At 37.5% G+C, this 18,457-nt stretch overlaps 1 protein-coding gene across 5 annotated transcripts in view; it reads left to right on the forward strand.

The window, feature by feature from the left end:
* GRIA4 (glutamate ionotropic receptor AMPA type subunit 4) overlaps window positions 1-18,457 on the forward strand; it is a 686,576-nt gene that overhangs the window by 499,530 nt on the left and 168,589 nt on the right. For all 5 annotated transcript variants that reach the window (XM_070384351.1, XM_070384348.1, XM_070384349.1 and 2 more), the window contains exon 5: window positions 8,158-8,342. In XM_070384351.1, the coding sequence (XP_070240452.1) occupies window positions 8,158-8,342 (185 nt within the window). The remainder of the gene's footprint in view (window positions 1-8,157; window positions 8,343-18,457) is intronic.

The raw sequence follows: 18,457 nt of genomic DNA on the forward strand, positions 1-18,457 counted from the left end.
CTGTCTTCAGTCAGTTCAGTTCAGTCACTCAGTTGTGTCCGACTCTTTGCGACCCCATGAATCGCAGCACGCCAGGCCTCCCTGTCCATCACCAACTCCCAGAGTTCACTCTGACTCACGTCCATCGAGTCAGTGATGCCATTCAGCCATCTCATCCTCTGTCGTCTCCTTCTTCTCCTGCCGCCAATCCCTCCCAGCATCAGAGTCTTTTCCAATAAGTCAACTCTTTGCATGAGGTGGCCAAAGTACTGGAGTTTCAGCTTTAGCATCATTCCTTCCAAAGAAATCCCAGGGCTGATCTTCAGAATGGACTGGTTGGATCTCCTTGCAGTCCAAGGGACTGTCAAGAGTCTTCTCCAACACCACAGTTCAAAAGCATCAATTCTTCGGCGCTCAGCTTTCTTCACAGTCCAACTCTTACATCCATACATGACCACTGGAAAAACCATAGCCTTGACTAGATGGACCTTTTTTGGCAAAGTAATGTCTCTGCTTTTCAACATGCTATCTAGGTTGGTCATAACTTTTCTTCCAAGGAGTAAGCATCTTTTAATTTCATGGCTGCAGTCACCATCTGCAGTGATTTTGGAGCCCCAAAAAATAAAGTCTGGCACTGTTTCCACTGTTTCCCCATCTGTTTCCCATGAAGTGATGGGACCAGATGCCATGATATTCGTTTTCTGAATGTTGAGTTTTAAGCCAACTTATACTGTCTTACTAGGTAGTTATTCTCAGCAAAGGTAAAGATTAAAATTCCAGACTTACAAAACATAGGCGATCCATATTAGAGAGAGAGAGTTGTAAACAATCACTTTTACCATATGATTCACAAGAATGAAGAGGGTACTTATCACCATATAGAAATACTAATGAAGGAAATGCCTGGATTCCTCAGTCCCAGGAGAGCCTTGCCTCTCCTCTTAATTCCTGAGTATTCAGGAATTAATAAGGAACAGAGAATTCCTTATAGATCCAAAACAGCACACAGGAAGCCACCTGTTAAATTCTTCCTGATACTCTATCAGATCTAATCTCTTGAAATATTTGTCACTTCCACTGTATAATTGTAAGCGATTTAATTTAGGTCCTACCTGAATGATCTAGTGGTTTTCCCTACTTTCTTCAATTTAAGTCTGAATTTTGCAATAAGTATTTCATGATCTGAGCCACTGTAAGTTCAGATTGGTGGGCGCTGGAGTGGTGGCTACCCCACGTCCAGGGTCATAGTAGAAGCCCCAGCAAGACTGTAGGAGGGGCGAAATCACATTTAGAATCAAGTGCCATAGGCGCCAGAGATGCTCAGAGAGCTCAAACAAACCTTGTGCACACCAGGACCCAAAGACCCTACAGAGACTGAAATAAAACTGTGTTTGAGTGTCTCCTGTGGAGGTACGGGTCAGAAGTGACCTGCCACAGGGATAGGGGCTTTGGGTTCAACAGACTTGTGTATGGCATAAGCCCTCTTGAAGCAGGTCCCATTAACCCCACAATAGAGCTGTCAGAACTTACACAGGACTGGAGAAATAGACTCTTGGAGGTCACAAACAGAACCTTGTGCACACAAGGACTCACGAGAAAGGAGCAGTGACCCCACAAGAGACGGACCTAGGCTTGCCCATGAGTGTCCAGGAGTCTCCAGCAGAGGCATAGGTCGGTGGCCTGCTGCAGGGTTGGGGGCACTGAGTGTAGCAGTGCATGCACGGGACCTTTTGAAGGAGGTTGCCATTATCTTCATTACCTCCACCATAGTTTGGCCTCAGGTAAATCACAGGGAGGGAACACAGTCCCATCTTTCAACAGAAAATTGGATTAAAGTTTTATTGAGCATGGCCACGCCCATCAGAACAAGACCCAGTTTCCCCTTCAGTCAGTCTCTTCCATAAGAAAGTTTCCATAAGCCTCTTATCTTTCTCCATCAGAGAGCAGACAAACTGAAAGCCACAATCACAGAAAACTAATCAATCTAATCACATGGACCACAGCATTGTCTAACTCAATGAAACTATGAGCCATGCCATGTAGGGCCATCCAAGACAGACAGGTCATGGTGGAGAGTTCTGACAAAATGTGGTCCACTGGAGAAGAGAATGGCAAGCCAATTCAGTATTCTTGCCTTAAGAACCCTATGAACAGCATGAAAAGGAAAAAGATAGAACACTGAAAGATGAACTCCCCAGGTCCATAGGTGCCCAATATGCTACTGGAGATCAGTGGAGAAATAACTCCAGAAGGAATGAAGAGACAAAGCCAAAGCAAAAACAACACCCAGTTGTGGATGTGAATGGTGATGGAAGTAAAGTCCGATACTGTAAAGAACAATGCTGCATAGAAACCTGGAATATTAGGCCCATGAATCAAGGCAAATTGGAAGTGGTCAAATAGGAGATGGCAAGATGGAACATTGACATTTTAGAAATCAGCGAACTATAATGGACTGAATGGGTGAACTTAGCTCAGATGACCATTATATCTACTACTATGGGCAAGAATCCCTTAGAATAAATGAAGTAGCCATCATAATAAACAAAAGAGTCTGAAATTCAGTACTTGGATGCAAGCTCAAAAACAGCAGAATGATCTCTGTTTGTTTCCAAGGCAAACCATTTAATATCACAGTGATCCAAGTTTATGCCCTGACGAGTAATGCTGAAGAAGCTGAAATTGAGTGGTTCTGTGAAGACCTACAAGACCTTCTAGAACTAACACCCAAAAGAGATGTCTTTTTCACTATAGGGGACTGGAATGCAAAGGTAGGAAGTCAAGAAATACCTGGAGTAACAGGCAATTTTGGCCTTGGAGTACAGAATGAAGCAGGGCAAAGTCTAATAGAGTTTTGCCAAGAAAACACACTGCTCATAGTAAACACCCTCTTCCAATAACACAAGACAAGATTCTACACATGGACATCACCAGACGGTCAATCCCAAAATCAGGTTGATTATATTCTTTGCAGCCAAAGATGGGAAGCCATATCAGAGAGGAAATCCCAGTAACAGAATAAATGAGGAAAGAAGATGTACACTAATGTCTAAACCAAGTTTGCGTGCTAGATGCATACTGAGGCCAAACAAAAAGAAAAATCAGAGCTTTCAGCAGAGAAAAGTTTATTGATCTGGGTCACTGCCCTCCAGAGAAGATAGGAGATGGTTGTTCTCAGATCCATCATGCTGGCTGGCCAGGGCTCAAGGTTTTTAGAAGCAAGAAGGGTAAAGGGGAGGAAAGGGGGCTTTGTAATTTTAGCTTCCCACAGATCTCAATTGCAGACTTACTGCCACTGTCTTGTGACTCAGTGTGATTTTGATGATTGTTCCTGCAGAGCAAATTAGTAAGTCTTCAACTCTTATTCTACAGAGAGCAAAAACAATAGTTGAGACATTTTATTACTTATTTAGAGCATTATGTGTTGGTCAAGAATGTCAGTTCGCAATGGCTCCTGATTTTTTTTTTTTTTTCTTTTAAGACCTTTTGAGATTTCTGTTTCCTGCAAAACCATTTGGGTTTGCTTCACTTGTGTTCCCTCACTTTCCTAATTGTAGTAATTGTAAATGAGTCCACTCTTTGGAACTCCGGGAAGGCCTAGAAGACTTAAAACTTTTCTCTAAAAATAAGAAATGGGGGACTCTGAGGGACTTTTGAACCCAGGAAGATCCCTCAAGTCCTGTTTGATTTCATTAAGGCAGGACACAAATCTTCATGTTACATATGCATAAGGTAGGATACAAGGGAAAGAATACTTGATTAGGGGCAAGGAAGGAGGGAATCTAGGTAAGATTTGAAAAGATAATTACAGGCATACATTACAAAAAGAAAGACTAAATGGGGCAATAGATATACTAGAATAATTATATAGTAATCAACATGCCCTCTAACTTTGTCTTTGGGATTTTTTTTTTCATTTAGATAAAAATAAATTCTCACTGCCACAGTATTTCATTTGGCAGGGTATCAGGTAATTCATATTTCAAATATGATCTCATCATCAATTCCATGTGTTGACATTAATTGAACATCTGTAATATTTGAAGCTCTGGCTTGTAGAAAATATACCTAAAAATCAAAATCCTCAAATCTGAGAGACTCACATAAAAATTAGAAAACTGAGAAAAGGTGCTCTTATCAAAAAAATGCTTTGTACTCATTTTAAGTCTTCACTTTTAATCCACCCAGCTCTTCAATCTAACTACAGGGAGCAAGATCAGTTCAGTCACTCAATAGTGTCTGACTCTTTTTGAATTCATGGACTGCAGCACACGAGGCTTCCTTGTCCATCACCAACACACAGAGCCCCCTTCAAGCTCATGTTCATCAAGTCGGTGATGCCATCCAACCATCTCATCCTCTGTTGCCCCTATTCCTGCCTTCAGTCTTTCCCAGCCACAGGGTCTTTCCCAATGAGTCAGGTCTTCTGGGGACCATCTGTTGGCCAAAGTATTGGGCCTTCAGCTTCAGCATCAGTCCTTCCAATGAATATTCAGGACTGATTTCCTTTAAGATTTACTGACTTGATTTCCTTGCAGAAGACTCTCAAGAGTCTTCTCCAACAGCACAGTTTAAAACCATCAATTCTATCTATGATCCATCTCTCACATACATATCACCACTAGAAAACCCATAGCTTTTACTATATGGACTTTACCTCTTCTTTTTCATATGCTATCTAGGTTTGTCGTAGCTTTTCTTCTAGGGAACAAGCATCGTTTAACTTCACAGCTACAGCCACCATCTGCAATGATTTGGGGCCAAAATAAAGTCTGTCACTGTTTCCATTGGTTCCCCATCGATTTGCCATGAAATGATAGGACCAGATGCCACTTTTTTGAATGTTGAGTTTTAAGCCATCTTTATCACTCTTCTCTTTCACTTTGATCAAGAGGCTCTTTAGTTCCTCTTCACATTCTGCCATCAGGGTGGTGTTATTTGCATATCTGAGATTATTGATTTTTCTTCCTGCAATCTTCATTCCAGCTTGTACCTCATCAAGCATGGCATTTCACATAATGTGCTTATGTATAAATGTACTTGCATATAAGTTAAATAAGCAAGGTGACAATATACACCCTTGAAACCAGTCTATTGTCCCACATCCAGTTCGAACTGTTGCTTCTTGACCTACGTACAGGTTTCTTAGGAGGCAGGTAAGGTGGTCTGGTATTCCCATCTCTTTAAGAATGTTCCTTCTTTTGTGTGATCCACACAGTCAAAGACTTTAGCGTAGTCAATGAAGCAGATGTAGATGCTTTTTTGGAATTCTCTTGCTTTTTATATGATCAAATGAATTTTGGTAATTTGATCTCTGGTTCCTCTGCCTTTTCTAAATCCATCTTGAACATCTGGAAGTTCTCGGTTCACATACTGTTGAAGCCTCTCTTGGAGAACTTTGAGCATTACTTTGCTAGTGTGTGAGATGAGTGCAATTGTTTGGTAGTCTGAACATTCTTCGCCATTGCCTTTCTTTGGGATTGAAATGAAAACTGATATTTTCCAATCCTGTGGCCACTGATGAGTTTTCCAAGTTTGCTAACATATTGAGTGCAGCACTTTCACAGCATCGTCTTTTAGGATTTGAAATAGCTCAGCTGGAATTCCATCACCTTCACTAGCTTTTTCATAGTGATGTTTTTTAAGGAGTACGGAAGGAAGAAATTATATGAAACTATATCTGGCATAGAATGAGCTCAAATAAGAATTATACCTTTTTAAAGGCTTAAGCTTACCTTTAAGAAGCATAGGTACCACCTTACCTGCCTCCTGAAAAACCAGTATGCAGGTCAAGAAGCAACAGTTAGAACCAGACATGGAAGAAAGGACTGGTTCCAAATTGGGAAAGGAGTATGTAAAGGCGGTATATTGTCACCTTGCTTATTTAACTTATATGCAGAGGACATCATGTGAAATGTTGGGATTGTAGAAGCACAAGATGGAATCACGTTTGCTGGGAGAAATACCAATAACCTCAGATATTCAGATGACACCACCCTTACGGTAGAAAGTGAAGAGGATCTAAAGAGTTTCTTGATGAAAGTGGAAGAGGAGAGTGGAAAAGATGACTTAAAACTCAACATTCAAAAAGTGAAGAACATGGCATCTGGTTCCATCACTTCATGGCAAATTCATGGAGAAACAATGGAAACAATGGCAGACTTTATTTTGGGGGGCTCAAAAATCATTGCATATGGTGACTGCAGCCATGAAATTAAAAGAGGCTTGCTCCTTAGAAGAAAAGGTATGACACCTAGAGAGCATATTAAAAAGCAGAGACATTACTTTGCCAACAAAGATCTGTATCATCAAAGCTATGGTTTTTCCAGTAGTCCTGAACTGATTTGAGAGTTGCACCATAAAGAAGGCTGAGAATTGAATATTTGATGCTTTTGAACTGTGGTGTTGGAGAAGACTCTTGAGAGTCCCTTGGACAGCAAGGAGATCCAACCAGTCCATTCTAAAGGAAATCAGTCCTGAATATCATTGGAAGGACGGATGCTGAAGCTAAAGCTCCAATACCCTGGCCACCTATGTGAAGACCTGACTCATTGGAAAAGACCCTGATGCTGGGAAAGATTAAGGCCAGAGGAGAATGGAATAACAGAGGATGAGATGGGTAGATGGCATTATTGACTCGATGAACATGAATTTGAGCAAGGTCCTGGAGTTTCTTATGGACAGGGAAGCCTGATGTGCTGCAGTCCATGTGGTCCCAAAGAGTCAGACAACACTGAGTGACTGAACACCAACAAAAAGGTTTATGCCAAATGCTACAAATAGATTCAAAGTTTCTTTTCCTTTTTTTTGTTTTGTTTTGTTTTTGTTGTTGTTGTTTTGTTTTTTCCCCCCACATTCCACTTCAAAACTGAGAGCTGGAAAAGACAAGATTCCAAGGCAACATTAACATGAAGAAATATTCTAAAGCCTGGTTTCATGAGTCTTCCCTTTCTTCCTTTACCAAGATATTAAGATCCATACTTCTCCTCTATATGGAGAGAGATCTGGATCAAGAATAGACTAAAGACCATTCCACCCCCTGGAAGGCTGTCTCCCACTAATAAACACTCTTTCTTTAGCAGTCTTAGAGGTACCTTCTCAACCTTCAAGACCCAATTCAAATTGTTTCTTCTCAGGGCATTTTCCCTTGTCTCATCAAGGCAGATTTAACCAAACTTTCCCTTGGGCCAAAACTTTCCCTTGTGTGCAGCAATCATTACAGTTTTATACTAAGTTGCATTTTTTTAATTGAATTTATTTTCCTCTACTAGATTATGAGCTTGAGAGGTCATTCCTTCACCTGGTTTTCATTCAATTCCCCCTCAGTCCACTTAATTCCCCTGCCAAGACAGGAAGAGTTAAATAATGCTTTCTCCACTTATAATAATGGGTCTTCAATAAATACTGTTGTAATGTTTATTTCATAACTTATCTTCCACAGTTGAACCCCAAAATGTTATTACTTGTTTAAGAGGAGAGTCAATACAGATGTTCAAAATTAATTCTGTTGAGTGAGTAAAATTAGCAAAGATTTTGGAAATTGTTCTTGACTACAGAGGGTACTAGATTTTGTTTTAGGTTTATCTCATCAAAAATGTCTCCAAAGCAATGTCTTTGGTAGAAGAATTTTGAGAACCTTTTCAAGGTATGATTTGATACTTCATTCAAGCAATATTTTTAAGGAATTTATTCAGTAGAGAGATTTTGAGAGTGCTTACTCAAGGTATGATGTTGTTACTTCATTTCAGGCAATATTTTTAAGGCATGATTTTGTCTTGAGTAAAGAAATTAAAGAGGCTTCCTTGGCAGCTCAGAGATAAAAGACTCTGCCTGCAATGCAGGAGCCACAGGAGATGAGGGTTCTGTTCGTGGGTCAGGAAGATCCCCTGGAGAAGGGCATGGCAACCCACTCCAGTATTCTTGCCTGGAGAATCCCATGTATAGAAGAGCCTTGTGGGCTACAGTACATAGAGTTGCAAAAAGTTGAATGTGACTGAAGCAACTTAGCATACACACATGCAAAGTAAGGAAAATTGAATGATTCAGAAATAACCATTCATATTTTTAAATTTCTAAGAATTCATTTTTTAATATAAAAATATTGATGTAGAATCCGTGCCTGCATAAGTTATTTAAGGACATGTTTTTAGTAACCACTCTGAATTTTTTCCCCACTAGGATACTCGATACTTCAAGCTATTATGGAAAAAGCAGGACAAAATGGTTGGCACGTCAGCGCTATATGTGTGGAAAATTTTAGTGATGTCAACTACAGGCAACTTTTAGAAGAACTTGATAGAAGACAAGAGAAGAAATTTGTAATAGACTGTGAAATAGAGAGGCTTCAAAACATATTAGAACAGGTAAGTGCTGGATTTTATGTTGTTATTATTAACCTAGATCTTCTACAAATATGGTTGACCTTTATTGATGGATAAATATGTTGTCTCACCCATTTAGTCAAAGTGTGGAGTCTGGGAGTTTTTGCTCCATGATCTATTTATTTTTTATATTAAGTCATGGGGCTTCCCAGGTAGCTCAGTGGTAAAGAACCCACCTGTCAATGCAAGAGACACAAGAGATGAGGAATCAATCCCTGGTGGGTGGGGGCGGAGGTGGGGGGAGAAGATCTCCTGGAGGATTAAATGGCAACCCACTCCAGTATTCTTGCCAAAAGAATTCCACGGACAGAGGAGCCTGGCTGGCTACAGTCCATGGGGTCACAAAGAGTTGGACACAACTTAGCGACTGAGCACACACACAAGCAAGACTAAATCATAATTTTTTAACACCAAAGACCGTTTTTGTTCTCAATGTACTTAGAAGCACTATTTCTCATACATTTTTAAGCTGTACAATAGAAAGGACTTTTTGAGACTCAAGAGCTGTTGACCTCCTATTTTCATAAACACTAACTCTAAAGATTATTAGAATATTACAAAATGTGACTCTGTACTTTTTATAACCTTTAGAGAACTAGCTATGTGAGAAATATCCAAATGAATTAATAAAGCAATGAAATAAAACAAAATTAAGTGACATACTGTGATTATTTTCTTCTAAATGTTTTAAGTAAATACATTGCCACTACAGTGAAGATGGTTTTCAAATCTTCTCCCAAGGAAGAATCCTTTAATGAAGACTTTCAGTGCTTGTTGACTTGATTTAAAGCATATAGGAAAAGGTAAAATTGAACTCTGTCATTGCATTAAACGATAGAAAAATATCATCAAATAAGGGATAATACTTGCTCCTAATCCTGCATGTCCTGATAAAACTTTAAAGGCTGTATTTGGCCAAAACTGCAGTGAATGAATGCCATCTAGTGGTTTTATAAATGTTTGCTCATATTTACCTACAATATCTTATGCTTGCTGAACAATATTGTAACATGTTTCATTTGTTAGTTACATACAGTTCATTTGCATAACCTGATTTGATTTGATTACTATGATTTGATTCATAGTAATAACTTACCAATTTGAAAGTTTATTTATAAGAACAATTTAAGTACTCAACTCTACAAATCAAAACCAAGACATATTTCAGAGATTTCTCCTTAATATCCAGGGACACTAAACTAGATGCCATAAGTTTCTTTATTCAACAGTAATTAGCATTTGTAAAAGTCAAAAGCAAAAAAGCATGTAGAATTTCTTGTAAAGTTCTTTGAAGCCAGACTATACTGTAAGAAAAAAAATGACAGTATTCTCCACCCGTTGCCCTTTTATAGAAGAAAGTTAAAGTGATGTCGCTCAGTCGTGTCCGACTCTTTGTGACCCCACGGACTGTAGCCTACTACGCTCCTCCATCCATGGGATTTTCCAGACAAGAGTACTGGAGTGAGTTGCCATTTCCTTCTCCAGGGAATCTTCCAGACGCAGGGATCGAACCCGGGTCTCCCTCACTGTAGGCATACGCTTTACCGTCTGAGCTACCAGGGAAGTCCTTTATAGAAGAAGGGGTGAAAAAACAACAGTTGATTGATGAATTGCTATTATTCTATTAGAAAATGTTAATTGTAACCTGTATATCACTCAGGTTTATTCCTCAGGGAGTCCAAGAAATCATTAAGGTTGTAATTACATAAAGTATATGAAACTTTTAGTGTGCATTTATGGAATCCAGGAAAGAAGGTTACCTTCTCTTTTGAGCAAGACCTAGTCACTTCAGCTCAAACTCCCATTTCTTCCTTCTCCCACTCCACTCCTGTGCTGAGAGTTTGAGTTGTTTGACATGAATAACTGAAACTTTGTAAATAACTCTTCACAAATCCTACAGGACAGTCAATTGTAAGAACTTCAGGGATTACCAACTTCCTGTCAGTTGGTGAGTAAGGCTCAAACCCTCTGTTTGCTAAAAGACTTGTGCTATGAAAGACCACCTCTGGAGAAGGCAAGTGAGTGCCTAGAACACACTGACCCATTTCAGAGGTTTAGCAGGTTTCTAAGAAGAAAATCAGCACACCCAGGGGTATGGATAATTGTTGAATAAATAAAATTAAATAAACTCTTGCTAAGGAAACCAGGCATCTTATTTTTGTCACAGTTTCAAAGAAATTAATTTTTCCAGGTTTATTGAGATATGATTAACATACAAGAGAAATACATTATACTTAGATATACAAGTATACTGTGAAATGGTTACCACGGTAGGGTTAGCTAGCACCTCCATCGTGTGCTGTAACCTGTCACTCAGTCGTGTCTGACTCTGTGACTCCGTGGACTGCAGCCCACCAGGCTCCTCTGTCCATAGGATTTTCCAGGCAAGAATACTGGAGTGGATTGCCATTTCCTCCTCCAGCACTTCACATAATGACTTTTTCTTCTTGCATACCTTTGATGACTACACAAACTGTACTTTTTTTTTTTTCTTAAGAGTGGGAACACTTAAGATCTATTTTTTTAAGCAACTTCTGAGTATATGATACAGTGTTGTTAACTATAATCACCAAGCTGTACATCAGACACCCAAAACTTAGAAAAGTTGAGTGTTTACCATTATCAACTCTATTTTAATTATTCCAGAATTCTAAGAGTTTTGTTTACCATGAATGCACAGTAATAATGAGACTTTAACAAATCTTTGTCTCTAAAATATCACTCAAATATAAATCTCATAATTTGTAACAAAGTCCACTCTAGTGTAAGAATACATTATATGTTCTTAATTGTCCTATAAGATTTCTCCTCAAGAAAAGCTTTTCCTACCCTGAACATTTTTTCACTGTCTATATTTTAATTCCTGTAGCTCTAAGCAAAATCACTTTTAATGTTTCTTGATTTCATTTCTGATTCATCTAAAAACAAAAGCTAAACCAAACTTTGTCAGGAATTTGTACATGCACTTCAATAACTCTGTTTCAACATCTTATTTAATAAAATAATAGAAAAAAGTTTCAGAGAATCAAAGCATTTTTTTACAAAGTAAAATGATAAATAATCTTGATCAAAAAAATGTCTCTGAGTTTTTTCTATTAAAATATAAATGATTTTAAAGTATACAACATAAAGTCAATATTTTCATAGATTATATTCCATTTAGAGTTATTATAAAATATCAGCTATATACCCTGCACTGTACAACATATCTTTGAATCTTACTTACTCTATGCATAGTAAATTGTACCATTTAATCCCCTACTCCTATCTTGTCGCTCACCTATTTTCTCTTCCTGTTGGTAACCATTAGTTATTTCTCTATGTTTGTGAGTCTGTTTCTGTTTTGTTATGTCAATTTCTTTAATTTATTTCTTAAATTCAACATATAAGTGATTATAAACAGTATTTGTCTTTCTTTGTCTGATTTATTTCACTAAGTAAAATACCATCCAGTTCTATCCATGGCAATTTTCTGTTTCTTTATGATTGAGTAATATTTCATGATATACCACATCTTCTTTATCCATTATCCATTTTCCATTATCCATATTTATCCATTTATCCACTTAGATTACTTCTTTACCTTGGGTATTGTAAATAATGCAACTATGAACTTTGAGGTGTATATATCTTTTAAATTAGTTTTTTTTTTTTTTGTATACCCAGGAGTGGGATTCCTAAACAATATAGTAGTTCTATCTTTTTATTTTTTAAAGGAACTTTCATATTTGTTTCCATAGTGGCAGCACCAGTTAACATCCCCTCTAACAATGTAGTAGTGTTCCCTTTTCTTCATATCCTTGCCTACATTTGTTATTTGTGGGCTTTTGACAACAATGGTCATTCTGACAGTTGTGAGGTACTATGTTATTATAGTTTTTGATTTGCATTTCGCTAACATAGTGGTGTTGAGCATCTTTTCATGTGACTGTTGGCCATCTCCATCACAAAAGAAACGATGTTAATTCAGGCCTTCTGCCAATGTTTTAATCAGATTTTTTTTATCTTAAATTCTATGCGCTGTTTAATATTTGGAATATTAATCCTTTATCACTCATATCCTTTGTTAGTAATTGTTCTCATTAAGTTGTCTTTCTATCTTGTCAATGGTTTCCTTTATTATGAAAAAGCTTTTTAAGTTTGATAAGGTACCATTTGTTTACTTTTGTTTGTTTCCTTTGTCTGAAAAGAATGGTCCAAACTATATTGCTATGACTTATGTCAAAGATGGTGTTCTGAACATTTTCTTCTAAGAGGTTTATGGTTTCCAGCCTTTAATACTTTCCAGTCTTTAACACTTTATTTGTGTATAAGGTCTGACAAAATGTTCTAATTTCATTCTTTTACATATAACTGTCCAATTTTCCCAGCACGACTTGGTAAAAAGACTGTCCTTTCTCCATTATATATTCTTGTCTCTTTATTGTAGCTTAATTGACCATAGGTACATGGGTTTGTTTCTGGGGTCTTTAGTCTGTTCCATTGATCTGTTTGTCTTTTTGGTGCCAGTACCATACTGTTTTGATGACTGTAGCTGTTTAGTATAATAATGTCAGGGAGTGTGATTACCTCCTGTTTTATTCTTTTTTCTCAAGATTGTTTCAGCTATTCAGGATCTTTTTTGGTTCCATATACATTTTGGGATTATTTGCTCTAGTTCTGTGAAAAATATCACTGTATTTTGGTAGGAATTGCATTAAATCTGTATTAAAGCTCTAGGATGGTCATAAAAAAAACTAGCCAGAATCCCAGAGAGTTTTCAATCTGCTTCCTTCCCATTTTCCCAAAAACAAGTGGATGTGTGTGCATTCTTCAAAAGTAAAATCTCAGTTTCTTACAGTCCCGTCTTCAAACCAGCTAAAGTGATGTGTCTTCTCAATGTGAGACCCCAGGAATGAGGTGTTCAATATGTAGTTCAAACTCTGATTTCTTTGCCTCCTTTCTTATCTATCTTTGTGTGGGTCTTTCTTACAGTCTTGCTTGTGGAAGAGCTGCCTGCCAGTTTCCAATTTCTTTACAGCTAGAGTTGCTCCACATGCAGATATATTTTTGATGTGTTTGTGGGAGTAAGTGAGCTCAAAGTCCTCCTTCTCTGCCATCTTTTTTTCCCTTCAAAAAAAAAAAAGGCTTTGACAAGTTAGCCCTTTCTTGGATGGAGAAATTAATACAATGAGGATAAGAGAATGTGTTATTAAATGAGGATAAGAGAATGTGTAATTAAATGAGGATAAGAGAATGTGTTTCTAAATTTCTAGAAGGGCACACTTCATATTTTGGTGGCAGCCCTCAATAATTACTTCTGTGACATTTTAATTTGTACCAACTTTCAAAAACATGATGGAAATAGCTCACAATTTATTTTCAAAATACATTAATAAACAACTGTTTTGAGAAGCATTTTATCTTCTGTATATGTTTTCCAAATTATTTTTATGCTATGAAATAATTAGTTCTCATAAATGTCTGATAGTTAAAATTGCACTTAGCCATATATTCATTCAAATATCTCAAAACATGAATTTCAAAACAAGTATTTGAAAATGAGTTTTAAATATATATTGATTTTTCCACTCTTAAATACACAATAGGGGGAAAAATGAATAAGTATCACTTATTGAATAAGTAAAATGAATAAGTATACTGAATAAGTATCACTCACTGGGCTGTAAGAATTATAAAATAGAGAGATTTTATATATTTTATATAGAGAGAAATACATAAAAATATTAAAAATATATTAAAAATTCTATAAAAATAGAAATATATTTTAATAAAAACCACCAAGTTAGGTTTATTGTATTGTTAGTGTCATAGTCCAATAAAAATTGCATTATTATCTCTCTGAATCCCACAGAAATTTGGTTTACTCATTGGCAAAAAAAAAAAAATTATGAAAAGAAGCATAAAGCTAAAAATAGTTTTGGGGTATTTGTTGAATTTGTGATTAATTAATGATAGTTTCAATTTTTACTAAGTATACAATTTTAGACACTAACACTACTCATTATTCATCTTACCTAGTTTCTTTATAAATTGTTTTATGGCATAGCTTAATATGATTATATTATATAGTCATTATATTATATAATATAGGTGCTTACTATAACTCCTTATTGCCAAATTCACACTTAAATTGAAGAAAGTAGGGGAAACTATTAGGCCCTTCTGGTATACAGTGCAAGTGACAAGTAGATTCAAGGGATTAGATCTGATAGAGTGCCTGAAAAACTACGGACAGAGGTAAACAACATTGTACAGGAGGTGGTGATCAAAAACATCCGCGAGAAAAAGAAATGCAAAAAGGCAAAATGGCTGTCTGAGGAAGCCTTACAAATAGCTGCAGAAACAAGAGAAGTGAAAGGCAAAGGAGAAAAGGAAAGACATACCCATCTGAATGCAGATTTCCAAAGACTAACAAGGAAAGATGAAAAAGTCTTCCTAAGAGAATGGTGCAGAGAAATAGAGGAAAACAATAGAATGGAAAAGACTAGAGATCTCTTCAAGAAAATTAGAGATACCAAGGGAAAATTTCATGCAAAGATGGGCACAATACCGGACAGAAATAGTATGGACCTAACAGAAGCAGAAGATATTAGGAAGAGGTGGCAAGAATACACCAAAGAACTATACGAAAAAATGACCTTAATGACCCAGATAACCACGATGATGTGATCACTCATGAAGAGCCAGACATCGTGGAGTGTGAAGTCAGGTGGGCCTTAGGAAACATCACTATGAACAAAGCTAGTGGAGGGGATGGAATTCCAGCTGAGCTATTTCAAATCCTAAAAGATGATGCTGTGAAAGTGCTGCACTCAATATGCCAGCAAATTTGGAAAACTCAGCAGTGACCACAGAACTGGAATAGGTGGTTTTCATTACAGTCCCAAAGAAAGGCAATGCCAAAGAATGTTCAAACTACAGCACAATTGCACTCATTTCACATGCTAGCAAAGAAATGCTCAAAATTATCTGAGTCAGGCTTCAACAGTACATGAACCAAGAAATTCCAAATGTTCAAGCTAGATTTAGAAAAGGCAGAGGAGCCAGAGATCAAATTGCTAACATCTGTTGGATCATAGGAAAAGCAAAAACTTCCAGAAAAACATCTACTCCTGCTTTACTGACTACCCCAAAGCCTTTGACTGTGTGGATCACAACAAACTGTGGGAAATTATTAAAGAGATAGGAATACCAGACCACCTTACCTGCCTCCTGAGAAACCTGTATGTAGGTCAAGCAGCAACAGTTAGAAACAGAAATGGAACAGCAGGTTTATTCCAAATTGGGAAAGGAGTACATCAAGGCTATATATTATCACCCTGTTTATTTAACTTATATGCAGAGTACATCATGTGAAATGCCAGGCTGGATGAAGCACAAGCTGGAATCAAGGTAGCTTAGAGAAATATAAATAACCTCAGATATGCAGATGACACCACCCTTATGGCAGGAAGAGGAATTAAAGATCCTCTTGATCAAAGTGAAATAGGAGAGTGAAAAAGCTAACTTAAAACTCAGCATTCAAAAAATGAAGATCATGGCACCCAGTCCCATTACTTTATGGCAAATAGATGGGGAAACAATGAAAACAGTGACGGACTTTCTTTTCTTGGGCTCCAAAATCACTGCAGATGGTGATGGCAGCCATGAAATTAAAATACACTTGCTCCTTGGAAAAAAAGCTATGACAAACCTAGAGAGTGTATTTAAAAGCAGAGACATTACTTTTACAACAAAGGTCCATATAGTCAAAGCTATGTATTTTTTTCAGTAATCATGTATGTATGTGAGAACTGGACCGTAAAGAATGCTGAACACTGAAGAATTGATGGTTTTGAATTATGGACTTCAAGCATTTCAAACCTAAAGGAGTCAATCCAAAAGGAAATCAGTCCTGAATATTCATTAGAAGGACTGATGCTGAAACTGAAACTCCAATACTTTGGCCATCTGTTCAAAGAGCATGTTTCCAACTCATTAGAAAAGACACTAATGCTGGGAAATATTGAAGGCAGGAGGAGAAGGGGATGACAGAGGACAAAATTGTTGGATGGCATCACCTACTCAACGAGCTTGAGTTTGAGCAAGCTCCAGGAGATGGGGAAGGACAGGGAAGCCTAGAGTGCAGCAGTCCATGGGGTCAACAGAGTTGAACATGACTGAGCGACTGAACAACAGCAATGTAACTTGAAATAAGTGAATTACTTTGATATCAAAAGAAGTGTCCACTATAAATAGGAAACCTTTTCATATATTATTTGATTTCTACACATATCCGTTGATTTTAAATTTTGAACTTAATTACTAGCAAAAATCCCTAATAATTTATCTCATGCCTTATCAATCTTCTTCCTCTCCCTTTGGTCTATTTACTTATATCCATGAAATTATGATATTTACAAAAATGGTGAATGTTTTCACTTTCTGAGACATGGGTAATAAATCCCCAATCATAATTTTTTAAATTAATGTATTTATTTTAATTGGAGGCTAATTACTTTACAACATTGTAGTGTTTTTTGCCATACATTGACATGAATCAGCCATGTGTGTACTTGTGTTCCTCATCCTGAAGCCCCTCCCACCTCCCTGCCCTCCCCATCCCTCAGGGTCATCCCAGTGCACCAGCCCTGAGTTCCCTGTCTCATGCATTAAACCTGGACTGGCGATCTATTTCACATATGATAATATACATGTTTCAATGCTAATCTCTCAAATCAGCCCAACTCGCCTTCTGCCACAGAGTTCAAAAGTCTGTTCTTTACGTCTGTGTCTCTTTTGCTGTCTCGTGTATAGGGTCATCATTACCATCTTTCTAAATTCCATATATTTGCATTAATATACTGTATTGGTGTTTTTCTTTCTGACTTACTTCACTCTATATAATAGGCTCCAGTTTCATCCACCTCATTAGAACTGATTGAAATGCATTCTTTTTAATAGCTGAGTGATATTCCATTGTGTATATGTGCCAGAGTTGTCTTATCCATTCATCTGCTGATGGACATCTAGGCTGCTTCCATGTCCTGGCTATTTTAAACAGTGCTGTGATGAACACTGGGGTACATGTGTCTCTTTCAATTCTGATTTCCTCAGTGCGTATGCCCAGTAGTGGGATTGCTGGGTCATATGTCAGTTTTATTTCCAGGTTTATAAGGAATCTCCTCTCTGCTCTCCATTGGAGAAGGAAATGGCAACCCTAAAGAATCCTGTGGACAGAGGAGCCTGGTGGGCTGCTGTCCATAGGGTCGCATAGAGTCAGACACGACTGAAGCAACTTAGCATGCATGCATGAGTTGGAGAAAGAAATGGCAACCCACTCCGTATTCTTGCCTGGAGAATCCCAGAGACGGAGGAGCCTGGTGAGCTGCTGTCTATGGGGTTGCACAAAGTCGGACACGACTGAAGCAACACAGCAGCAGCAGCTCTCTGTTCTCCATGGTGGCTATACTAGTTTCCATTACCACCAACAGTGTAAGAGGGTTCCCTTTTCTCCACACTCTCTCCAGCACTTATTGTGTATAGACTTTTTTTATAGCAGCCATTCTGACCAGCATGAGATGGTATCTCATTGTGATTTTGATCTGCATTTCTCTGATAATGAGTGGTGTTGAGCATCTTTTCATTCATTTGTTTTTGTTAGCAATCTGTATGCCTTCTTTGGAGAAATGTGTGTTTAGTTCTTTGACCCATTTTTTGATTGCGTCATTTATTTTTCTGGTATTGAGCTGCAGGAGCTGCTTGTATACTTTTGAGATTAATTCTTTGTCCGTTGCTTCATTTGCTATTATTTTCTCTCATTCTGAAGGCTGTCTTTTCACCTTGCTTATAGTTTCCTTCTTTGTACAAAACCTTTTAAGTTTAAGTGGGTCCCATTTGTTTATTTTTGCTTTTATTTCCACTACTCTGAAAGGTAGGTCATAGAGGATCTTGCTGTGATTTATGTCAGAGAGTGTTTTGCCTATGTTCTCTTCTAGGAGTTTTATGGTTTCTGAGCTTACATTTAGATTTTTAATCTATTTTGAGTTTATTTTTGTGTATGGTCTAAGAAAGTGTTCTAGTTTCATTCTTTTACAAGTGGTTGACCAGTTTTC

This window comes from Bos mutus, chromosome 15 (genome assembly GCF_027580195.1).
Source record: "Bos mutus isolate GX-2022 chromosome 15, NWIPB_WYAK_1.1, whole genome shotgun sequence".
NCBI lineage: Eukaryota > Metazoa > Chordata > Mammalia > Artiodactyla > Bovidae > Bos > Bos mutus.